Source organism: Tachysurus vachellii, chromosome 4, assembly GCF_030014155.1.
Source record: "Tachysurus vachellii isolate PV-2020 chromosome 4, HZAU_Pvac_v1, whole genome shotgun sequence".
NCBI lineage: Eukaryota > Metazoa > Chordata > Actinopteri > Siluriformes > Bagridae > Tachysurus > Tachysurus vachellii.
The window spans coordinates 18,628,140-18,654,282 of record NC_083463.1 but is presented as its reverse complement, the minus strand read 5'-3'; the positions used below and the strand labels follow the sequence as shown (position 1 = coordinate 18,654,282).

The 26,143-nt window shown below is 39.3% G+C and overlaps 1 protein-coding gene across 1 annotated transcript in view; it reads right to left on the bottom strand.

Moving 5' to 3' along the window:
• gli1 (GLI family zinc finger 1) overlaps positions 1-26,143 on the bottom strand; it is a 37,364-nt gene that overhangs the window by 9,769 nt on the left and 1,452 nt on the right. The window contains exon 3 of the mRNA XM_060868168.1: positions 86-186. Coding sequence (XP_060724151.1) covers positions 86-153 — 68 coding nt within the window. The 5' untranslated portion in view covers positions 154-186. The remainder of the gene's footprint in view (positions 1-85; positions 187-26,143) is intronic.

Here is a 26,143-nt window from a genome sequence, read left to right as displayed (position 1 = left end):
CCTGTTTGGATAGACACATAACAAGTGTTTTGTACCACTGCACAAAGGTTACAGGTATAAGGGCATCTTGTAATGCACATCTTACCCTTTGCTTGGTTGACTGGTGTTGTTGTAGTGATACAGCCTGTGGTGAGGCTGCATGACCACTGGCATTGGGGCCAGCACTTCCACTAGTCCTGTAGGACCCTGTGGAGGAACAAACACATTCATATGAAATAAATAAGAAAAGAATTACCTGATTACACTCTTGGGCATTATGGCAATGCCATTGTTATGGGAATTTCCATGAATTTTCCAGATATAACACTGACGTACTTCCACTAACATTTGATATATTGTATATTTCTATGTTTTAAATGATTTGTTGACTAGAACTAGGTTCTATGTGGTATTCAGTCTTTATCCTGATAAAAACACGTCAATACTAACTCATCATAAATAAAATACAGAAGTCTAACAGTACTAAGGTCACTGAAGTTTGGAATTTTTTTAATAAGATACTATATTTTCATTTCTGATCCCACATGGACTTAAATCTGAATCATGATGAGTAAAATGAATATTAGTAGCTCACAACATGATGAAAGGACTCAAACAAATCGAGTTTATTACACATACTGACAAGTTTGTACGCAGGTGTTTGGAGGTGTATATCTGATAACATGTTGCTAATGAGGTGGATACACTAAATAGAGATCTCTGCTCAAGCCACAGCTGTTATAGCAGTGTTCAGCCTTTCACACACACACACACACACACACACACACACACACACACACACACACACACACACACACACACACACACACACACCTGTTGAAGTCATTAGAGGGGAAGAGCAGAGATTAGTGTATAATCCAAAAAGAAGGGCTCTGCATTACTGAGAAACTGTGTTCATGTATAAGTAGCAGAACAAGTGTTAATGCCTCACTGACTAAAGGCATTTTGCTTGGCAGGCGTGTGTCAACAAGTATAGCGAGGGATTGTGATAGAGATTGGTGATTGATCACATAGCTGAAGTGTTTAAAAATATCTATTGTATGTATGGGATTTTCCAAAGTTTTCTGTATTCAGTTCTGGTGTTGTATGAGACATTTAAATTCTGTCAGTAATAAGCTGCGTAGACGTGTACAGAAATCATAAATGCATGAAATGTTAAAATTAATCTTCTGGAGTAAATTACTTTGAGGAGTGTCTGTATACTGAAGCAAAAATACAAAATCTTTACAAAATTAAAAATTTCTTTACAATGATCTAATCAGCCAATTGTGTGGCAGCAGTGCAATGTATAGAATCATGTAGATATACGCCAGCAGCTTTACGTTCTATGTTCTCATCACCCATCAGAATAGGGCAAAAATGTGATCTCACTGATTTTGTCTGTATTGTAATTTTTGGTGACAGATGGACTAGTTTGATTCCTTACTATAGCTGCTAATCTCTAGGAATTTTCTCACAGAACAGTCTACTGTTTACTCAGAATGGTCCAATAAAGAAAAAACATATGGTAAACAGGCTGTTCTGAGGAGGGAAATGCCTTGTTGGTTAAAAGTGAATGGCCGAATTCTGATTTGAGCTGATTGAAAGGCTATAGTAACTCAGAAAACTACTCTGTATGAATGTACTGAGCAAAAAGCATCTCAAAATGAATGAACATTTTGAGAACACATCAAACCATCAACCATCCAATTCTGTAACCTGGTTTGATGAATTTCAGGGACTTTTTACACCTGGTCACTTCATGCGTTTTCTGTGATCCGATAGCTATCCGATCGTAAAAAGACCAGGTCTAAATGCTCTCCGAAACGTTTTCGAGACGGATATAAATCCGATCGTTCAAACCACTTCAGGAGGTGGTCTGGGACACAGTTCAGATGAAACTGGACAGGTGTAAATGAATGTGGTTGTTCAAGCCACATACGTCAGCGCTATACACCTCCCAAAGGGAAGTACGTCACTCGCAAGTGATCTTTCACCCAGGTGTCTCGTTGGGTCTTAAAATGCACTGCTGCCGCCAGCGAAAATGCAGCAAACAGTAAATGCTGTTTTTTTGTAGCATAATCATCGTAACAAGTTTTTTCGTCTTCTTTTTGATTGCATTCTGAAAACCGCATACACCAAAGCGTGTTCCATTTCAGTTACCCGGGAAATGAGGTAAAATATATTTGCATTTTGGGCGGGAGTAGAAAGATCGGATTGATATCGGATTCGCCAAGACAATCAAATCAGAGAAAACACCTGAAGTGACCAGGTGTAAAAATGGTCTCAATGTCTGCTGAGAGACACAGATGGTTGGCTCTAAATTTGGTGTCATCAGTATGAATCCATGGACCCAAACTGCCTTGTGTCAACAGTCCTGACTAGTGGAGGTGCTATCATGTTGTGTTTTCATGGCACACTTAGGGCCCATTATCACTAATCATTGCTTGAATGCTATATGTAGCTGGGTTGCAAAACCAAGGGTGCAAAACTGGCCCTGTTCTCTGGGTGGGACTTTCCTCTATATATCTTATACAGCTCTGTGATGCAGCATGAGGAGCAGTTTAAAAAGATGTTGCTGGCTAGCTTTAGGTGGAAGCACCTGATTGAGCTTATACTTCCTGGCTGGTAACAGATCTACATGCTGATCTACTTCAAACTGCAATTTGTCAGGCTATTAAAACATCACAGACAATTATAAGTACAATTCTAGCATACCATATAAACTCTTGAAATTGGCAAGATAATTGAAAAAAAATGCATATATTAGAATTAATTAAGATTAATTAATGCATTTATTAATTGATGCATTTATTTACCATATACTGTATTGTATTATACTATACTTATTTTAAGGTTTGTTGGGAACTAGATTGATTAAGTTTAATTAATTCGGGGCATGGTTGGAATTTGTGCTGTTTGGTGAATGTATTCCAAACAGGATTTGTGTCAAGTTATTTTCCAAACATAGAAAGAATAAACTATGCAATACTGATATCCAGGGCATTACAAGATTCACTTAAAACAAAGAAGGCCAAGATGGTGTTTCTGTTACTTATTCTACACACATACAAACACACACAAACACACGCACACACACACACAAATGTACCGCAAATGACAAACAAACGTGAATGCAACAACTATCCAAAACAAAGACAGTAAAAGAGGATAGAAAGGGTGACGAAAACCAAATGCCGGAAGATGAGATATCAGGGTGAATGAGTATCTCTACTTCTCTTCCTTTTACTCTTGTTGGCCATCCTGTAGTAGCGTAAATAAAGTAAGGAAAGAAATGAAGGACACTCTTTCTCCGTAAAAACTTCCATCCTTTAATCTGAATTAGCTTTATAATGTACAAATGCATCCATGCCTTTCAAGGATTAATTATTATCTAGTACTACTTTGTATCACACTGGTGGTATTAATATCTGTGGCCAACATCACTGTCTGTGTATGGAGCAGAACACCAGTCTAAATCACGGTGTTCTGTACAGCATCATTGTGCTCACTCTGTTTAACTTCTTGCCTCTCAGACATGTAACGGACCCCACACGTAAGACATCATCCATCATTTTAATCTCTCTATTACCACTGTGCCTTGTCTATCTCTGTTCCCATTATACCCATAATGGAACAAATTTTCAGGCACATCCAGCTCCCTCCTCCAACTCTTTTTCTCCACCCTTTGCTCTATCCCCTAATCCTCAAATTGCTCTGTTTGCTCCTACTTGCTAAGCACTCTACGAAGACTACAACATAAACAGTTTGGAACTGTCCTGAGGAGAAAAGTGCACGTCACCATGAAAGAAGGAACTCTCTAAAACAAGACATGGGGCTGGACGCACTCATCTGTACCCCCTCCTCTTTTTCCTCCTCCCTCGTTTGCTGCTCATCTTGCACACTCTCTCATCCCAACCCCCACTGCTCCCGCTCTCCCTCCCTCCCTCCCTCTCCCTCCCTCATGGAGCAAGAGTCGAGGTGGGTGTTCTGGCTGTTATGAGCTAGAGGGGATAATGGCAGCTCTAATGTAGCTTGCTGTTCCTGAGGGAGTGAGGGTGAATGGGAGGGGGGAATGGACCAGACTTGAGATTTTAGTGAACTACAGAAAAAAAAAAGTAAGCGTTTCCTGCCTTTTCGTTCTCTCCCCTTTCCACACTTTTTACGTTACTTTTTTCCCCAATGGTAAACTTTGTTTTGCCATTCTGCCTTTGTATTTATAACACATACTCATTCCTTTCTGCTCCCCTAAAAACCCAGACACCCCACCCCCAAACACACACTCGAATTCGTCAGCACCAACGAATACCTTGAGGTGAGCTTCCACATACAGTAAAACTGTCGTACTGTTTGTTTGAAGTTTCACCTAATCTTCTTTCTAATGAATTTAATTGGTGAAACAAACATTTGTTTATCTGCAAAGAAAACATGACATTGGTGTGGAATTCAGGTGCATCACTTTCTGTCAGCACAGAAATCTTCAGCACGGTTGGAGTGCATGTAGCCGAAAAAAGAGTGAGAACTGGAAAGCTGTGGATGTGCAACAGAAAGAGTGAAGGGTCTCATGTGTAGAAAGAGCCTTTATGAAGCAGTATTCAATAAGGTTATAATAAAAAAAAAAAACAATCTTCCCTACTTAAGCAGTCTTCTCTCTCCATCCATCCCACTCCTCTCTCTCTCTTTCTAGGCAGTACATACCTGTGGTTTTCTGTCACCCGCCCTCCCTCCACCTCATACCTCACGTTCTCTTTCTTGTTCTCCTTTAATCCTAATACCTACTATGTTGCCTTTTTAACACTCACTTACCGTCCTGGATTATTATTGAGTTATTTATTTGAAAGCATGCGATCCAATAACTACTGTAAACACAACAAAACTAATATTAAGGTATAACAGAGTGAGTCTGAACCCTCCCATGCATTTTGGCAATTAAATGATTTAAACTGAAAATGAATCTACACTCTGTGTCAGTGATGTGGCTCTGATCTTTTTTCTTTAGGCTCTGTTCTGTATCCAGACAGTCTTACATCCTATAGTATGAGGTTATTAATGTGCCCAAATGTGCCCACACATATCCCTTTGAACTCCCTGAAGGAGACGGAGGAAGTAGGGAGGGATGGAACAGATGAGGAGGAGGAGGAGTGGAAAACAGCTCCACCAAAAGGCTGAGATGCACAGCTGGGACCCAGCTGCAGCGGCCGGGCCCTGACACACGCATGCACGCATGCACCACCCACACACACACACACACACAGAGTCAAGAATAGTACTGTATAACCCTTTACCAACCCCTGATGTTGGCTTCGATGATAGTGTAAAAGAATAATAATCGTAATAATGATGGGTGGCCGAGAACTTGTGTGTGCAGTGAATATTTTGGGAACCATTGCTTTTACTGTAAATACCACAAAAAAGCTGGGGGAAAGAGCAGACATCGATGAACAGTTGAGAGAAGAAGCAGGCACAGGATAAGAAGGGAAACAGGACGGTAGAAACATCCCTGGTTTTTGGAGGCGGTAACGCCAAGGAAACTAAGATTTACATTTTCATGGCAAGGCTGCATGCTGAGTGTCTTCATGCACACAGACCACACACACTAACTCTGACGCTGGCTGGGATCATGTTCTAGTCTGACATGGCAGCTGACGTACAGTGGTTATGTGTGTTTGGGCTTAATCTTGAGAAATGATCAGAAAAGCAACAATCTGACAAGCAGAAATTTCAGATGTCTTCTTTTGAAAATATCTGGAAATGTACCATGGAAACTGTTCGTTATCTTAAGATGGAGCTTGACTGCCATTATTCTGAATGTCACTGGCTCTCTGACGGCAGAACAGGGTTTGAGTTCACGCAATCTCACTACTGAAACTACTTTAAAATGGGAAAGTGAACCTTCGCTGAGCCTGTTTCAACTCGCTCTCAGCTTGTTAATTGGTGTGCTTACACATTTGTGGGCTTATGGATTTGCGAGTGTGTGTTATGAGCTGACACAGGCTATGAGTCAACACTTTGGCTCTGTTCCTGGCACAATGCATGAGCATCTTCCTTCCTTCTTTGTCTTCTTTCTTTGTCATGTCCATTCTCCACTCTTGTTTATCTCCCTTTCTCATCAGCTCCTCTAGAGGATTTTTAATGTGACAAAAGACTGGCTTGAATGCCAACAATTAATTTCTCATCAGAAATTTATCATTGAATTATGAGTAAGCTAAAATGCAGCTTCAGCAGGGCTTAGCAGAAGCTGCCAGAAGGTCTAACTTCTTTCTTTTCTTTACTGCTGTGGTTGTTTCTCTTTCCAGAACAAGCATCTTTCACACTATCCTTTCCTCCCAGACTGAGAGATCAGCAACATCGTGCCTATGGCAATTTATATTGGTAAGAGCTAACAGTGCACCTCACTCTTCACCCCACAGCAAAAAGATATTTCTGAGTCAGTTCTCTCTTTGCTGTAGCTATAAGAGTGAAGAATGCTGCAGTGCTCGTGTGTGGCCTCGTCGGCTGCGATGCTCAGCCAACGGCGCTCGCTCACACACACACCACGCTACAATTTTGCACTGATCGTATTACATGAGCACACGCACACACAGTCATGAACACACTCGGAAAACCAAACAGCTCTGAACTGCTCTCAATATAGTATAAAAACAGTATAAAAAAACAATAATAACTTAAAAAGCCATACATACATATATTTATGTTCTATATGGCACATTGACTATGAAGTAAAAATAAAAATCTGCATTTTTTTACACTCATATACACAGATGTGCACACCAGTTCTGAAGTGTTTGTATCACCACCCTCGTTTTAAGAGGGCACACTTTCACAGCCTGGGGTGAGCTTTCTAATGTACTGTATACAATCACAACAAAGTGTACAGAATGATCTTAAATGCAAAAGAGACAAATGGACTGTTTAAAACAGATTCTTGGCTCACCTTGAAAAAAATTGAACTACACATCATTACATAATTTTGTCTACAAGTTTGCGGCATGAATGGGAAGGGATTTGGTGTAATAATGACATAAACATGCATTCTCTTGACTAACACAATAGAGATTTCGGTTAAGAAGGACATATATTGCACCTCTAATGTAAGAGGGGGTCTTTGTATTGGGTGATGGACAATAATCTGATGCTCTAAGTTAACTTGAAGTGTTTAGATCCATATGATGAGCTTTAATCATTGCCTGTAAGGTATTACACTGTGGAGATAAATTTTGACTCATGCTTTTAAAGAGTAATAACCAAACAATAGTCTTAATTATGAGCTAATCTCAGCACAACACCATGAAACTAAGTGTCTTGCAAATTTGGAGAATTTCCTTCACCAGTAAGTGATCTTACTGCGTTCTCTCATGATTTGAGAAACATTTCTGGGTGTCACAGAGTGAGATAGCACCTAAAATCGCAAAAAGCTTCATACCAAAAGCTTGAGGTTTGGAAAATTTGCATCTAATATAATGTATTCCTAGCTGCACATAGTATATACCAAGTGGCAGGAAGCAACAATATGCAATTGCTTCAGTATGGTACTTACTTCTGTTTCTTCATGATAGATCAACCACAAGAATATTATCTCCAATCCATTAAATACAACAAAGAGACCTAGTACTCATATGTTGTCGCTGTAACCATTAGCAGTCTTCCTACTAGATCTTCTTTCTCAGAGAGACATCAGACATTACTCTCATCAACATTTTGGCTTCAGTTTCTTTAAACATAGTCGCCATTTTGTCCTGTCCAAACCTTTTTAAGTGGAATAAATGATCTCGAAGGATGAACTATTAAACACACTCCAGTGCTTATATTTTATATCACAACATCAGTACACTTTTATCCTATCGTATTTTTTTTTTTATAAATGATGCATAAAACACTAACATAACGAGATTTAAGTGCTAATAAAGAGCTTAGTCAAGAACCAAATTTGAATTCAAGGTGCTAAATTTATATAAGGATGATACTGTTAATAATATTAGTCCAGTCTTTAATGTTAATATGTGTTGCTTTAAAGGGAGATCCAAGTGTGTGAAAATCTTTCGCTCTCTTTTTTTTTTTTTTAGCCTGAAGAGATGGTTTTTATGTCTATTTTTAAAAGAAAAACTACCCCCCTTCCCCAAGTAAAGGATATTTATATCAGGAATGCTACATCAGCTGCTAACAATTCTCTCTGCTAGCATTGCATCCTGAGCTTTTTGGTAATACAAGCGGCGCTGATTTACCTTTTTGAACCAGACCCTTCTGTTTAGGTCAGAATCTACTTCACCTTTCACTTCAGGGTAGAACAAGAGTGACACAAAGAGATGCCTTCTCCCCCTCTAACCTGTACTTATTCTCTCTCCATCTCACCATCGTTTGCCCGTTCTCATTCTTGCCTCCACTAATCAGTCAGAATGAGGGGGAAGAATACTTGAGTGGATAAAAGGGGCTACACTCTCTACTACCTGGGGTGGGGCAAACATTCAAACGTTTATGATGAGGGGTAGGAAGAGAAAGGGAGAGGAAAGACAGAGAGTGAAGGAGAGAGGAGTAATAAAGGGAAAAGCTCTTGTGACTGAGAGAGCAGGTCTGCTGAGAGCCAGGGTGTAGGGCTCTTGGGAAGTTTGTCTTGTAATTGAGTCAATTGTTGACCTCCTGTTCAGCTTGCCCGGGCTACTCTGAAGAGAAAGCCTCCGGAATAATAAATGTTCTCTCTCTCACTCTCCCTCTCTCTCTATTTCTCTCTCTTTCTCTCCCCCATCTACTCTGTTGTCTTAAAGTGATTGTGCTGTGATTCAAAAGGGAAGTCATACAGTCTTATCACTCACTTTCTCCTTCTTTCACGTTCTCACTCTTTTCATTCTTCTTTTTGTTCTCTCTGTGGGATGAATTTTAATCACCCACTCCTCCTACAACTGCCCAAGGCTTCCTACCTCACTCCCGTTCATCATCCCTTTATAACCTAATAGTCTTTTCTCCCCAAATAGACAGTGGGGTACAGCGTGGCACAGAAACAAATGATCCAAGTCAGTCGTACTTGGGGTACTACTACGTTATAACGTTGTATGTGTACTGAATTTGGCTCGTAGCAAGTTATCATGTATACTGAACCGAACCATGGAGGGGTAGCTCAAATGTTTGCAGACCACTGACTGGTCAAAGTCGTCATCACACAGTCATCACTAGTCACAAACCTGCTTGGTTGCAACAGTGTAATTTTTCTACCACACAATGTGGTATAACAAGATACAATACAGCAATAAGTAGCCTTGTAAGTGACTGACTGATGCTTTCTGTCTCTATTCAAATGTGGGATGTCTAAGGGCTTTAGGAAATAGCAAGGTGTTCAGGAAATTTCACATTTTAGAGTTTCTTAATTAGCCACAGGTCATACACTTTTAGTATACTGAATATACTGTATTTTGTATTCAAAGCAACATGCCTTCCAAAACCCTCACAGAAACGTATCTGTATATTGGTTGTTGACTGTAAATCTTTTTTACTTTGCCACAGATACCTTTATACAATTATCTATCAATGCTGCAAGCCAACAAACATTATTTATTAATTTGCTTGTTTTTTTTAAATTTTATTTTAAATGCTGATATTGAGCAGTAGCTCAAGCTCTCTGCTTGCCACCACTTCATACTCTCTAAAAACCCCTTGTACTTTCATAGGAATTGATACTTTCACAGGTATCCGGGTGTCTGTATGTTTAATCTGCTATTCTGAAACAGACCCACTTGATCAGGATGAAGATAGTTTAAGATTCAGATTAGTTATTGTACCATGTAGGATCACAGTGTTGTTTGAAAATACACTCTACATCTATAACTACTGAAATCACTACAGTCTGTTCTCCAATCCTTAACCAAACAAGAATAGACTCAATGGGTTATTTCCAATGCCATCGAGTTAACTGTCAGTTACTGTGTTGTGTCTACATGTTCTGAGTCACTAACTCTGACTTTTGTGGTTTTAATGATGCCCTAGACAGTGGAAAAGTCTTCTTCTCCATCGCCTGCTTGTTTGCCCAAAAGCTTTAGAGTCCATTCTTTGTGTGTAGGCACTACAACTGCCTTTTCTTGAGCTTAAGTATATTTGTTCCAAAAGCATGAGAAGCTGACATTTTAACTGTTCTATTTCAGTTTACAGCTAATGGTTTATAATATAATAGTTAATACAATTATTAATTAATTAAATAAAAATCATATAATTATATGGTTTGCCATTGGTAATTAAAAGCAAAAGATAAGATAATATTTCATCTTGTCAAAATCTTTTTTTGTTGACTCGAATTATTTGTGTTTTCTTTGTTTTATTTCAGTCCTCACTTGTATTTGTTGTTTCATGTCCATTTTTGCTGACTCTAATATACTGTTATACAGTTGCTGACATACAGAAAATATAATAGAGATTATTAATGAACAAAATGTACAAAATTTGAGTCTATTATATTTGGATGAATTTTTCCAAACCCCTCAAGCTTCTGCAGAAGTTCCTTCACAAAACCAGTTCTCTCAACTACTACAACCTTTTATTTTACTGTTTTGTGTTTTGATCAATCGACTAAATAATCTATTTCCTCAGCATTGATGATGAAACTCTATTCAGTTTCAATCTGCCCGTTCACATGCAGTCTTTCATTGGACACAAGGGTTTTCCACGATAGCTACCTTTTGCATTCGATTAGTGATTATACTAATATGTTATTAATTAGCACATAAGTATATCACATGGCATAAAACACACACTCGACCTGGTGGAAGCTGTGTTAAATAAACTACGCCAAATGGACGAGTAAATGTTCTTTCGTCCTCTTTATTCCATCTCGTGTCCTCTGCTGTGTGTCCCCTCTCCTCAAGTGTTTGTAAGGAAATCCTGAGTAAACCACGGCTGTTTGTTCTCGCTTTGTGAACGAGCCGTTTTTTATAGACTTCCACTGTTGACAGTTGTTTTACTTCTGTTGGCCTCACGCAAGCTGGATAACACTGTGCAAATATGTACGTGTACACACTCGCGATCGCTGAAACTCTCATGGACTCACACACAACAAGCTCAATCAAGCACATATCCCACTTGAACAATATGCTAATAACAGCACAGAATAAGTTAAACAGCTTAAAAGACCTTAAATCAAGTTAATTGGCCACTTATTTCTTTTAAACAGCTTTGTCTTTATTACAATTATTGTTTGCTTTGGATCATAAAACACCACAATTAAAGTACCTTTTGTATAATGACTTGTCAAGTGAGGTTTGCCAAGACCTATACCAGTATTTAGCATTATTATTAGTTTTTATTATTATTACTGTCATTAATTAGCTGAATATAAAAAATATAAACAGCTTTTCTTTTTCTGCAGGCAAAACGAGGCATCGTTCTAAAAACACCTCATAATAATTAAACAAGACGAACTCAAATTGTAGAAAGATGTGAGACTTTGCATTCCCTCAGGTGTATTGAGAACCAATGAAAAAGGCAGCAACCAAAAACATCAAAACTACTAGAGGAGGATATATTTAAGCATTTGTACGAAATGTTCCTTGAAAATCTGGCCAATGACTGATTGGACAAATTGGCTGGGAATTACTTTTCGACCATAGCTCGGTGTGTATATTAGGCACAGAAAGGTCATTTGATGGTGCTTTAGTATGTGTGTGAGGTGGAATTGTTATGTGTAACAGGGGGCTGGCTGGGAACAGCCGCTCATTAGTAGCGCTTTGGCTGAGACCGCAGGCCTGCCGTCAGGTTGTATTCACCTTAACGCAGACAGATCATGGGGCTCAGTAGGGGGATTTGATCCCAGGCTGCAACAGACCCCTTCCTGGGTTTGATCCCTAATACCAATTCTCCCTTTTCACATGTCATCTCAAAGCCCTAGCAAGCAATCCATCCCCTCCTCCCCTATCTAACCCTCTGTCTCTTTTTAGCTCTGTGACTGGTCACAAACCCATGACAATGGCAAGGCTGCAGCACCTTCTCTTTGTGTATTGGAGGACAATAGAGACTAGTGCCATAAATGCTTCCTCTTCACCCAGGGAGAAGTGTGTGTGTGTGTGTATGACTGGCTACTGCTAAGTGGGTCATTCACATGAGAAGGTGATACAGTGAAAGTGTGATAATGACAGTCACTGTTCACAGGCTCTGTCAAAGAATTGTGATTAGTGTGAAGGTCACAAGAACTTCAAGGTTACACACTTGGTTAATTTGTTTTTGAAAAAAAAAATCCACATTCACACAGTGATGGTGAAGTAACACATACTTCCTCTGAAACAGGTGAAGCCAGCAATGCCATCTTTTTTGTCACTCTTGCAACATTATAGAGCTGCTGATGAGCACATCAACTGCTTTCAGCTCTACACTGCTCTCTTACATGAGCTAACAGATAGTGCTTTGCTTTGCCAATGTCACGCCAATTCCCATTAACATGAATCTGTTTTTGTTATTGTGTTTCTCCAGATAACTATTTCAACTTTTCCATGCTTAAAATTGTGAATACCTGCCTTATATTCCACATATTCTAAACAATTCTGCAGATTGTTACTACACATTTTGTATTTTTAGAAGTACGTGTCCAAACACAGCTCATTCAAGATTACAGCAAGGGACCAGGTTAAAGACAGAAACTACACTTTCACTTTTGTGGGTGTGGATAAAAAATACAATACAGAAATCTGTTTTGCATATTTGATATTCTGTGCAATATTTGCAATATTAGATTGTATAATCAATAATTAATCAATTTTAACATCATTTTTTTTTTCAATATGATGCCAGAACCAGGTTTAAAGTAATGCTAAGTGTGTTTCTCAGTGTTGTTTGGTGTTGTTTTATCGCTAGCTGGACTACTTTTGCACAGCCTGGTCCAGGATGTTTTTGTTCATTATAACAAATTTAAGGATCTTGCTGGAAAGCATAAAAAGCCTATCCAAACATCACAAACATACAATTTCCTCACATCTACCACAAAAATATGATTAACAAATCAAACCTGTGATATGGCCAATTTTCCAAATGTTTTATGAGTCAGAGTCTACCACAAAAACATGGAAAGTGGGTTAATTGTGCACTTTTATAAGAAATAACTTATTCTGAACACAGCTGCGTTTTTCATTAAAGCCAGTTAACCAAATGGCAATTAAGCATATTAATTCACTACACACTGTTTACTTGTTCTGATACATTATAGAATAAGAAATCATTTGCATCCCTAGCTTTTTGATGGCTGTGTGGTTGACCCATTTCCACCACTTCACGCTGGCCGCATTAAACCGCAGCTTGTGTCTCACACAGAGCATTTAGTCGGTGGTCCAAGGCACACTTGGCAAGTTGAGCTACAGCACTGCCAGCGTATTTTACATCTGCATCAAGCTGCTTTTTGCACTGTGCCTAATCATGTATATATATATCTGTCTCTCAGGGTTTACTCCATTAAGGACTAATTAGTAAGTAATATTACTATTATTTCTGTTAGTAAGCAATACTGTTTAACTTTGGAGACTTTGGAGCTAACAAAGGGTTCACAGCTTTTTGTGATTTTGCTGAAGCTTATTGCTGGTTTGGAAACTTCCATTTGATGGGAGCCAAATGTGTCTGATATAAACTGGAGAGTGAGAAAGATACGAGGAAGCTGAGGATGCCTCATAAGATCAGAAACTCCTAAAGCCAGAGAGTACATTAGCATTTTAACAGGCATACTGGAGGCCTGTCTAAGCCTGCTTTAGCACACACACACACACACACACACACACACACACACACACACACACACACACACACACACACACACACACACACACAGACATGCATGTAGGCCCTAGAGCTGACTGGCTGGCTGGTTGCTAGACAATGTAATTGGTTATGTGGGTTATGTAAAGGCTCTTGTGCGCACAAAGCCAGAGGGGCAGCAGTGCTATTGTGAGCTCTTCAGCATCCGCTCCTTCCACACAGAAAGGCCCCACTTTCTAACCAGCCATCACACTTCAGACTGTTAACCGCTTTTACTCTCTCTTTCTCTCACTCTCTATCTCTCTCTCTTGCGCTCAATCCTTCTCTCTCCCTTTCTCTCTCTGTTTATGGAGGGATGAGGCAGTGAATTATCCTTCCATCTCCCCCTCCTCCTGTCTACTTCAGCTCTGGGGTTAAAACAACTGCCTCCTTGACCAGTGTGTCTAACAGCCCTGGAGAGTATGCTGGTTCTGTGTGTGTGTGTGTGTGTTTAGTCCAGTCTTTGGACCTATGCCTCAAGGCTTCTCTTGGGTTTGGGCTGAGCTGTGTGAGGCTTAGGGGAAAAATGCTGTCCAGGCTCCACCCTGAGTTTGTGTGTGTGTGTGTGTGTGTGTGTGTGTGTGTGTGTGTGTGTGTGTGTGTGTGTGTGTGTGTGTGTGTGTGAATTATGATCACATAGCGGTAAGCCACACACCTCTGTACCTCAGGTCTCACTCACACTGCTCTAACTGAGGGAAGTTAGCCCCAAATATGAACAAATAATAATAACTAACCATAATTTTACCCTAGCAGGAAAATGGTTATGACTCGTAACATAATCCCTGTAATACCTGAGGAAAATCTTTCGCTGTTGACCGAGGTGAAAACACACAGATGAACAGTTGCTATGCTGTGTTTTGACGTGTGTATACCAGCTTTCAAGCACAGCTACATTTTTTCCAGTTCGGTGTGGAGTTTCCCTCAGCAGAGCCACGTCTGTGTCTGTGTATAAGGGTGTGAACGGCAGCGTAATGGGATGTGAGCATCCCGTTCTCAGAGAAACGCTGCACCAAAATCTTTTGTCCTTTGACCCGTACTCTCCCTTATAACACAAATATAGCATTATCACACATTTTCCCACACTCGTCTGCTAGTCCCTGCATAAATCTCCCGTTGTGTAGACACATGACCACTGCAGAGTCGTTACATACAGTACAGGTGTCTCAACAGGGAGCCACTAAAAGCACGACACAACACACCTGCTCATCGCTAAACTGGATACAGCACAGCTATGTTTGACCTGCTGCTAAAGTAATTTGAAGAGAATCCTGTGTCGGCATTTTCTACTTTAAATACCAAACTAAATAAATAAAACCTTCCTGGTTCCTCTTGTACTATTGCACTTCAATTCTTATTATATCAACTATTACTTAAGTACATCTCAGTACAATTTGACAGATTAAAAATCCATTTAAATCAAAGACTTATTTTTGTATTTAATATTTCTGTAACAAAAAAAGTGTGATGTATGAGCTCATGACTCATGATTGTGATGTCACAAACCAGGCTCATTTGTGCTTTGAACATCGCGCCCAATACAGAAATTATTAGGTCGCTTGCTTAGCCACAGAACCCACATGCTAAACTAGCCGGCTAACCAAAGTCCTTGTAGTAAATTTGGTCATCTTGGCAATGCTCCTGTGGAGTTATTTTCAGCCATACAAGATCTTGAACAGAAACACAAATACCACAAATAGATTGACAAAATGACATTTTAACTGCAGATTTGAAATAGCTGTAAAAGTTTGTATATTTTTAACAGAAACGCCAGAAATAATGTGTGGTCTCTGGCTGAATTATTTTACTGAGGGTTAGTACACCCCCAATACAGCCACCGTGTTTAGTGTACCATGCTGCCTCATTAACATTTTAAGCAGTGTCTGTCATGTAATGTTAATTATGGAAACATCTTTGGTGTTTATGGTATAATTGAACAGATTTGACTAGCAGTAAACAAATCGCTGAGAACACGACAATGCAAATTGCAAATGATGAAACTAAATTCACACTCATGCCTAACTAGTAACTAGTTTACCAAACGTTAACTGCTTAACCAACCAGCTGCTTGGGATTACAGACACTTAGGGTCACTTTCAAATCCCACATTTATAGATAGTAGCATTATTTATTCAGGGTAAATCTTCCTCAATGTATTATATTTGTGTATCTTCCACACATATGAATGCTTTAAGTTTTTAGCCTATATATAAGGTCATACTCATCACCTAGTATCATTGATTAAGAGAAACAACTAGCTCCCACACATGCTTGTTTACACCACCCTGAGCCCACTATTTAACCAGGTGTGACCCCTCTGTCCTAAATCTCAGCCCACCTGTGAAAGACTTTTACCAGAACAATGGATTTATACTCAGCGTATACAGTGCTATCTCGCACACTCGGGTCGGATTTCCCAAAGTATCTGCGTTTTAACTTCCATATTTCCGGTGTGTTTTAGACTCTATATAACTTCAGGCAAACAGTCTTCAAGCCAGGAACTAGGAGCTATATTTTTGCCTCTCATTCCACATCTATCAAATGGTGAATGGCGCATTGATGAAGTTCACATTCATGAGACTTGCCTGTAGTGATGTTCCTTTGAGTCCTTTATCAGCGGGCTAGTCTCAGCATGGGCCTTCAATCCTCTACACAAAACCCGTTACACACAGAGTGTGAGATCAAACAACTAGTACAGATCCACTTTTGCTATTTTTCTTCGGCCCTTTTATTCTTGTGCTGTGAGGCCGCTGAAGATGTACCACGATCCTTCACTGAGCTTGGACCTTTTTCACTGTCACACACACACACACACTCACTCCCTTTCTCTCTTTTCACCCACCCCCCCAACCCCCTGATGGCAGGTGGACTTGGCTCCCGTGAACTTTGCTGACAGAAAGTTTTAGTATGGGGTAAAAACAGGGCAATTGGAGAAGAGGGTGGGAGAATACTAAAGGATGCGCAGAGGAAAAAGGGGATGTGTGTGGGGGGAATTGCATCAAGGAAGAGAGCTCTGAACCTGAAACAACAACAGCTGTGGCCGTGCGCCAACCATGCAACATTTGTCATCAACAGGGAGAAGCAGTGCAACTCTGCTGACCTAACTGATCTTCATATACATCTACAGCATCTACAAGGCACTTCAGGCTGTGACCAAGAGTATTACATGTTGCAGGCCTTGGACATTCCTGTTTTTATCCATAAAGCACAAGGTGAGCAAGTAGAAAAGAGCCTTATTGATAGCTGTATGGTAAATATATTACACAACAAGCATCATCAGGGATCAGGACATATTGAGGTCCAAGTATATTCCAGGTCACTGCATTCTGTCATTTTCCCTTTAAACCACATTGTCACGTCTTTCTTTCTGCGTGCCTAAAAGTTATAAAGTTTCTCTTCCTGGCAAACTGCTCCATCTTGTGCTGATGTAGTTCCATTCTCATGCCACCCACAAAGATAATCCGGATAGAAAAACCGCAAAAAACAAATAAACACAAAAACACCTGATCTCATTGAATCGGCATAGAACCACCATCATTTATGTTTCAAATTAGTTTCCAAATACTGAAATTACTAAATGGAATGAATGTAGACTGAAGGAGAATGGATCTCAGCATTCGTTTTTGTGCTCATTCAGAGTCGATGCTTGTCTTTAGAAACAGCTCAGAGGATCGAAACTTTTACTTTCTCCACACTGGGATGTCAATTGACTGGTGATATTTATCACCCTGGTACTAAAAAGGAAGCTCTCTCGTTTAACCAGTAGCTTAGTGATGTGGTGACACACACACACACACACACACTTCTGCTGGTGGGAAAACATTTGTGGCAGCGGGCAGTACCATACCGGGCTGCTTTGCTTTAAAAAATGAGGGCGGAAAGAAGATGGTATCAAAAGTGTGTGTCTGTGTGTGTGTGTGTATTCCAAAACAACTGGGAGTAGGGCTAAAACAGATGGATCAGGAATATAATTCTCCAACCCACATACTACAGCAGAATACCATCATAACTACTGCAAAATAAAATGTGTACTGTTTTGTTTTTTTTTACCAATAAAGTGTTTAGATGACTTAAAGGAAATATTTGTAGTGACCGGTTGTTTCCTAATTATCATAGTTTGTGCTTCTATTTTTTCCCTAAGATCCCTAAAAGCCTCAAAGTCCATAGGATCAGATTAAGTGGAAGTTCTGGTCTCTGTGGGCCCTTTTCACGGCGTCTAAACTTGAAAACGCTGCAACTTCGAGTGAATGTCTGGCAGACACAAGGGACGAACTGTGTGTAATTAATGCACGCAATTATTATAGGACGAACAACGGACTCTCTCTCTCTCTCTCTCTCTCTCACACACACACACACACACACACACACACACATTCACACACACACAAATGGCAGTAAATACTGTAAGTGCTTTAATGGCTTACAGTCTTGACCATTACCATGAAACCCTCACATATTAGCATAGGGCTTAGAACAGGGACATTCTAGAGGACACGTCATGGGAAAAAGACAAATTAAGGGCAATATTAGGACGGGAAGATTCTCTGATGTGCTTCATTTCATTTTAAATGGTATGTGTATACAGAGAAACTTTGCAACAGGTCAAAACCTACACTGAACTCGCTCCCATTAATCCATCTAATAATCAGAGCGTAGCAATATAATGACATAAAGGATCTCACGATACATTAAGTCACATGTTCGGTTTTCTGTGGTTGTGAGCAGAGGATCGTCAGTATCTGTAATAACAGGTATCACTTCTGACTGAGGAAGCTGAGTAGTTGTTTCCATGATGTCCTGAGATGTGGAATTTTAATCCAGTGAAAATGTAGTAGATAATAATCACTGCTTTGCTGGCAGTTTGGTGCAAATCTATATATAAAAATACATACTGTGCATTGTAGAAACCAGCCTTTTTATAGCTATACTTTATTTAACATTTAACAGCTTGCAGACCTTTTCACCTCCGATTCAAACAATTATAAAAATGCCACACCAAACTTCACACAATTAGATTCATTATCATTAGATAAATACAAATAAAAGGACCTATAGAAGATGGTCACCTATACAGAAGATGTTTTTTTTTCCACAACTTTAAATCTGTTCACTGTTGCTCGTGCAGTCACAATATCACTAGGCCAGCACAACCTGCATCTTATTTACAGGCCGAATCGAGGAGAAGGAAAGATGCGGGCTAGGATTTTTTTCGCTCACAAGAAAAAACAAACAGTGTTGGCTGGCACGAAAGCACTCATAGCAGAGTGAGCCTTATCAGATCTGAGGCTCAGGCTGGAAAACTAGCATCGCTGTAGCGCCGGTGTTCCCCGAGAGAAGTACAGCTTTCTCATACGTCTGTTCTGCTTTTAATGTTAAATGTAAATTATATATAAATATATATCATCTTAGTCCAGCATTTTCAAAAGTTTGAACAGTGGAGTAAAACAGCTGGACTGGGTTCATGGGAGAAGTAAATGCAATTTGGTGTCTTTTGAAAAAGAAAGTCATGAATCAATGCACATAAAAATGGAATCATGGTGTCAGTTACAGTCGCACACTTCCCGATTGAGAAAAGTCTTGATCTGGGCATTTCTCTGCATGGAGTTCTTCATGTTGTGTTTGCAGTATTAACATCAAGGTAGAAGAACAATGAAACTATGAAAAATGAATGTCAAAGAATTGACAATGAGTGTAAAATAATAAGAAAAGGATCACAGTTTGTATAGAAAGAAAGAAAGAAAGAAAGAAAGAAAGAAAGAAGTGTGAACTGAAATGTGTTTCACAGAAGTTTCTGTACCTCTTGCTTTCAGTGATTTGCTCAGACTGCTGCTCCAGCCCACCCAAGAAGCAGCAGCAGCCCATGGGCATAAATCTGAGAGCCTGACTCACAGTGGATTTAATCTACAGCTCTCTCTCTCTGTCTGTCTCTCTCTCTCTAACTCCTCCTTCTTGTCTTGCTCGATCTCCTTCCCCTCTCACTAGTGGTTTATGAAACAGAACCCTTTCTCAGACGTCGTGATAAATATTATTTTGCTGATCTGTAACTGGGTTTGCTCTTCAATGTGCTTTGTGAATATTGGTGTGTGTGTTTGCTAATTTCTTCCATACGTGTCTTAAGGATTGAATGACTTTAATCTCATTTCTAGGTTCACAAAACCTCACACATGTCTTTTTGTATTTCATATTTTAGTTCAACATCCTTTCACATTCACCTCCAAACTGATCTGGTGGTAAACACTTCAAATACTTGAGCTGTTTCAAAGAAATCAGCTAATTGAGTGGTTTCTGTGTTGTACCTAATTTGTCAAATGCTGAAAATCCAAATGAGGAGAACAGAAACATCAGAGGTGTATAATTATACTGATGTCAGCGAAAGAATCTGCAGTCTCCGTGGCAACCGAGACGAATAATAAACACCACTCCCCCTCTTTTCTTAAAGAGGTGGACATCAGTGAGTCATCACAATACACACACACACACTGTATTAAGCACACAAAAACACATGGAGATAGAGAGAGAGAGAGAGAGGGGGAGAGAGAGAGAGAGAGAGAGAGAGAGAGAGAGAGAGAGAGAGAGAGAGAGAGAGAGAGACCTTGTGTGTTTCAGTAATTTCTGGCATGTGTTATTCTGTGTTTGATGTTTGTCTCTGGATCTGTTGCTGCTCTATAACACACACACACACACACACACACACACACAAATAGACACACATTTTTCTTAGACCTACTTACCTTGTTACACCCCTAGGCCAACAGGTTGCCAACTCGATGAAAAATAAACTGATACAAAAATGCCACTCTTTTGCACCAGTGCATCAACAACTGACTTCAAACAGTCTGTCTGCTGTCAGATTTCACAAATAGATTACAAAAATAATCATGTAAAATAAATAAACAAATATATGGCAAGAAAAGGTTTTTGCTGATCACTTAACCAGCTGTCAACATCATGCTTTTTCCTGTACTCAAGTACTCAAGCACTCAAATGAGTGAATGAAATCCGCTGTCCTTTTTTCTCTGATCCTAATCGAATGAGTTTGCTTTCTCTCATTTTCTAATTTGCATTTGCAAAAAAAAATTTCACACCGAATCCTTTTGGGTTTTGTATTGGTGTGCACAAGCCTTAAAATGTAAAAGACTTACTTGCTTTAAAAAAAATTTCCATCTAATACACCACTCTGAAACACCACAGGGTTTCCTTTTCATACAAGGTTTTAAGCCAAAAACTCTTCAAAGAACCTCAGAAACTCATTTGTCTAGAGTGTAATGGAGAATATATATGGACCTGTCATGCCTGCATTATATAGTCAATATATTCAATACTAGCCACCAAAGAACAGAACTTTGAAAATTGTGACGTGTCCGTTCATTTCCTGTGTAAGTCTGAGGAACGATGACTGTGTGTTGACAAACATTTACCGTAGACGAATTCTCAAAGTAACATCCTACATGCTGAACAGTACATATTCAAGCGACAGCATCATATGCTACAAAATACAATCGTTTAGAGACACCAGTCTGGGTGCCATTGTGAATTAATAACTCTTAAAGATATAGAGACTTCACATTACAAAAGAACTGCCAGCAGAATGCATCAAAAATACATGAGCATCATTTCAAAAACTAATTTCTGAAAATGTTTCTTTCTTTATACAATGGAGCTTTCAGAAATAAAAAGAATTCATTGTTGTATTATTTTCATTGTCTTTATTTTGCTTTATTTCCACTGTGTGTTTCTCACTTCTGGAATTGTTCTCATGCATTTGACCTTTGACTAGAGATGGGAATTCCTGCTCTCTTTAGTGAGTCAGTTCATTTGGCTCAGCTCACACATAAGTACTGACTCTTTCAGCACCAATAGTTTGGTGACTTTAATTTTCCTAAACCATACAAAAGTTGAGATACTTTGAACCCTGTTTTTTTTTCTTTGCCAAACTGTGGCTAAAATTATTTACTGATTTTTTTTTTACTTTCCTCCTGGTTCTCCGGTTTCCTCCCTCTGATCTCTGTGAACCGTCTGTGGTGTTGTGACTGGGTATGTGATAGTGTGTGTGCAATTTTACCATGAGATAGATCCAGGTTCCCTGTGACCAGATGCTTGGCTAGAAAACCAATGAATTGCTTTACATTTTATTTGCTAAATTCAATTTAAATTATTATGAAGTCAGAGAGGCAGTGCAAATGTGCACCAAGAATCTCTTATATTTACGTTTATCCTAAAATCTGATCAACTTCTTTCAAACACTTCATCTTCAGCAGTGTAGCAGATCGTCCCTACATTCACGCTAACAAACGGCTCATATGTTAGGAACAATTATGCCATGGTGTCATTAAAAAAAAGGAAATACCAGCATAAATCTTAGTCTGCCCTCAAGCCACATTATTACCTTTGACACATTTTTCACAGGTAGGTGGGTCTTAGAAGTACCACATTAGAATCGGTGAATATCAAGCAAAGACACACTTCCACATTAGAATCGGTGAATATCAAGCAAAGACACACTTCCTTATTTAAAAACAAGTTCTATCCTAGTCTGTCAAAATATACTTTAAATAAAATACACTGTAGTCTAGCCATTTAATATGTACATTTAAAAGCTACTTCAAACACAAAGAAAGCTATTGAATAAAAACTATTTCAGATGTTTGACCTTGCTATGACCTTGATTCAGGCTGAATGAATTACAAAATCTAATCACTTCATCTGTTGGCTTAAAACGATATAACATATAAATTCTATAACCTCTAGTTTTGAGGATATCAAGCTAATGAGCGTTTCTGAGAGACAGACAGACTGACAGACAGACAGAAGGATGTACATACAGACAAACTGAAAACATAATGCCTTCACCACCTAGTGGTGGAAGCATAAAAAGCTCTCAACATGGCAACAATGCCCCACTTCTACTTTTTTAGAAGCCGTCCATTCAAAAGGACTCCTCTAGTTAATGCTCAGTATGCTTTAACTCAATTAGCCAACTGTTTCAACCTGCAACACAAGCCTAATTCAGGCTGCGCTGCAATCAAAGCAGCTCCTCTCCTTTCCGCAGCCCCTCTGCAACATATAGAGTTTCAGGGCTTCTTCCCTGACTTTAAACTTAGCAACAGGCCACGTGGAAAGTTGCAAAGTTAAGAACAAAAATGTTGAAAAATCATGCTAAGTGTGTGGTGGTGCTTTAGCACCTGGATCTCATTAACTACAGTATTATTACTAATATCTACCACATGGGCTCCTTCAGAGCCACGCCCACTTAAATAGAACACAATTACGCATTAATAGTGAACATAGCAGTGAGTAAGAAACCATTTAAAACTACTGAAAACTGATTTGAACAAACAACTATGAAATTGTGATTGTATTCTCCAATGCCACTATTATCTGTACAATTGTTAACACAGCTATTAATAAAGCAACTCGTTATTACTAGAACTATCAATACTGCACGTCGGTTCTGTGGGAGTCGTGTCCTTTGGCCGCTTCCTTTGTCTGAAGCGATCATCCCAAGGCTAAACATCTAATGCCTTTGCCCTTTTGTGTCAAACCAACTACTTAGCAATACTGCCGTGCCCCTCCCCCATTCATTAAGTTCCACCGAGTAGACCCGAGTCACTGACCCAACAATCCATGACAAAAACACATTATAATGACATTCAGAGATGCACCTGAAAGGTTCTGAGAGGTTTTCCACTTTAATGATGAAATTTTATACACCTGTAGCTTTGCACGGTCACATAGAATTCTGCTACAAAAAAGTCCTGAGGTAATCGTTAGGCAAGAACAATGTAGATATAGGAATAACTTTAAACAGGTGCAGAGAGGGGAGGAAAGAAAGAAAGAAAGAAAGAAAGAAAGAAAGAAAGAAAGAAAGAAAGAAAGAAAGAAGGAAAGACAGAATGACAGAAAGAAAGAAAGAAAGAAAGAAAGAAAGACAGAATGACAGAAAGAAAGAAAGAAAGAAAGAAAGAAAGAAAGAAAGAGAAGTAGGCATATAAAAAATACATCCACACTCGTGTAGGCAAAGAGGATAAACGATGCAAAGCATCAGCCGTGTCTTTTCTTAGGTTTTCCTTTTACATAGAATGAAGGAGAGAAGAAAGACAAAAGGCTTGTAAGGGGATAAAGACAAGAGAGAGAGAGAGAGAGAGAGAGCGATAGAGAGACAGAGACATAGAGAAAGAGTGAGCGGGGGACATTTAGTGTGAGTCTTTTGCTCGCTCTGTTTCTGTCTCTCTCTGGCTGGCGCGCGGATGGACAGCTGCTATTAAACTCTGATTGTTTCAGGTTCACGGGGTGTGAAAGGGGCTGATTGGAGGCTATGCTCCCTATGAGGGTGGTCTCCACACCGGAGGGAGGAGTGAAGCGGTGAAGCAAAAGGAAAGGCTCACGTGACGAGTGCATCTTACTGCGCAGCCTGAAAAAGGAATCTAGCGTGGAAAAAAACGTAGCACTTGATGCTGCCTGCCTGCTCCGTGACACATACACGCTCACTCCCACACACACAAACACATACATACACACCTCAGCTTTAAGAAGCATCCCACCCACATGCATTTTTGCAGCTAATCTGACCGTGATTCAAATTTTTTTTTAAAGGATAAAGAAAAGAAAACACAGAATAAAAAAATCATTTGGCTCGGCAACAATCTCCAACTCAAACCACAAAACTGCAATTAAGTTTAAGCCTGTGTTCTCTATGCCTTGAGATACTGAATTCACACTTTCAACAGTGTCACACGAGCATTAAGAGCTCTATTATGGCATAATAAGCATGTGATAATGGCATAACAACTACATTCATTTGCGAGTGAAGTTTAATCTTGAGGTCTCCACCTCCATGTTAGCAAAAGGTGACACGCATACTCCAGCCTCTTGACACCTTTCTGTTACTGAAGATGGGCTGATTCTAAAGGAAGTTCAGCTGTCTGTGTGTGTGTGTGTGTGTGTGTGTGTGTGTGTGTGTGTGTGTGTGTGTGTGGGAGGGTGCTTGCTAATGAGAGCCTTTTGGCCCTAACGCTGCTCCATCAAACAGTACTAATGAATAACAGGGGAGAGGAAGAAACCCTACTGAGTCATTCTCACCTCTCATAGGGCAAGTTCAGCTACCATGTCAACCTGTAGCGGGGCACTGTCAGAGGAATATGTATGGATACATGTGGGTGTGTGTGTGGCTCAGATTTTCACTGATTTACGGGCACAATAACTTGTCATGAGTGAAATAACAGGCTCATTTGTCTCTGTATACATGCACAACACAGCACTGAATGCAAGCTATACCGTACTAAGATGATAACTGAATAGAGAAGACAGTGACATATCAGAATGGCTAAACCAAGCATAAGGATGATTAAAGGCGATGTTTAATTAGTTTGAACTGGCCCCCTATATAGTAATAAGAAAAAAAAAGTCATCATCTTAATTAACATCATCATCATCTTTGGAATTTTCAGAAATGTACTTAATCTGTATCAGCTCCTTGTTCCTGCTGAAATACCCCCCAATTTATGCAAACCACAACACAAAGTCATTTATGGGAAAATTTTTGTTGAGTTTAAGATGTTTAGGGGATCTAACCACAGTAAACGCCTGACTGAGCTCTTTACACTGCAATTATGAAGATTAGTAAAGCTTACATAAGCTTTTACACTCAGAACTCCGGATCTCCCCCCCTCTTTCAAAACTTCTCTCCACCATCGTTCTCTTTCCCTCAATGTTTACACTGAAACCCTGAAATTCGCTTCAGATTTTTAGAGCAACTCAGCGAAATGTCAGACAAGCAGAAGGAAAGAAAAAAGGGATAGTCATTAAGAACAAGTCTCTTTTCTACTGGAAGTGTACAAAAGATAACGTTCTGTCACGTCATGCTAACATTGTCTGAGCATGTTGTTGTATTCAGAACTTTAGAACTGTGCTGGGTTTGTGGATTTCAGTAATTCATTACAATAAATGCTTCAGTGTTAGGTATGATGATTTAAAAAGCAGCTAAAAATTAGCTTAGTATTCCGCCTTTTTCTTTTTTTTCTTTTTGAGGCTAATGCAGCTAACAAGTAATCGATGATTATGACAGGCAGATGCCTAAATCTTTTCATATCAAACGATGTGAGAATGGATAATTAATAAAATTTGTGCATCGCAAAAGTTAAAGACTTACAATTCATATAAATTTATAATACAACAAAGTTATTCTGGTTTCAAAATGGCTGCCACAACAATTAAAGTGATTGGTTTTGTTTCACACAGCATCAGAAACAATAATAAATCATTTATTTACGATTTCTTAACTCAACACCAAGTGTGTTTTAATCATTTTTTTATTTGCAGTTTCCATAATTTGATAGATACATTAGCCCCTACATGTTAAAAAGAAAAAAAGCATAACAGGCAGAATGTTTTTTTCTTCAGCCATTAGGTGTACTTGAGA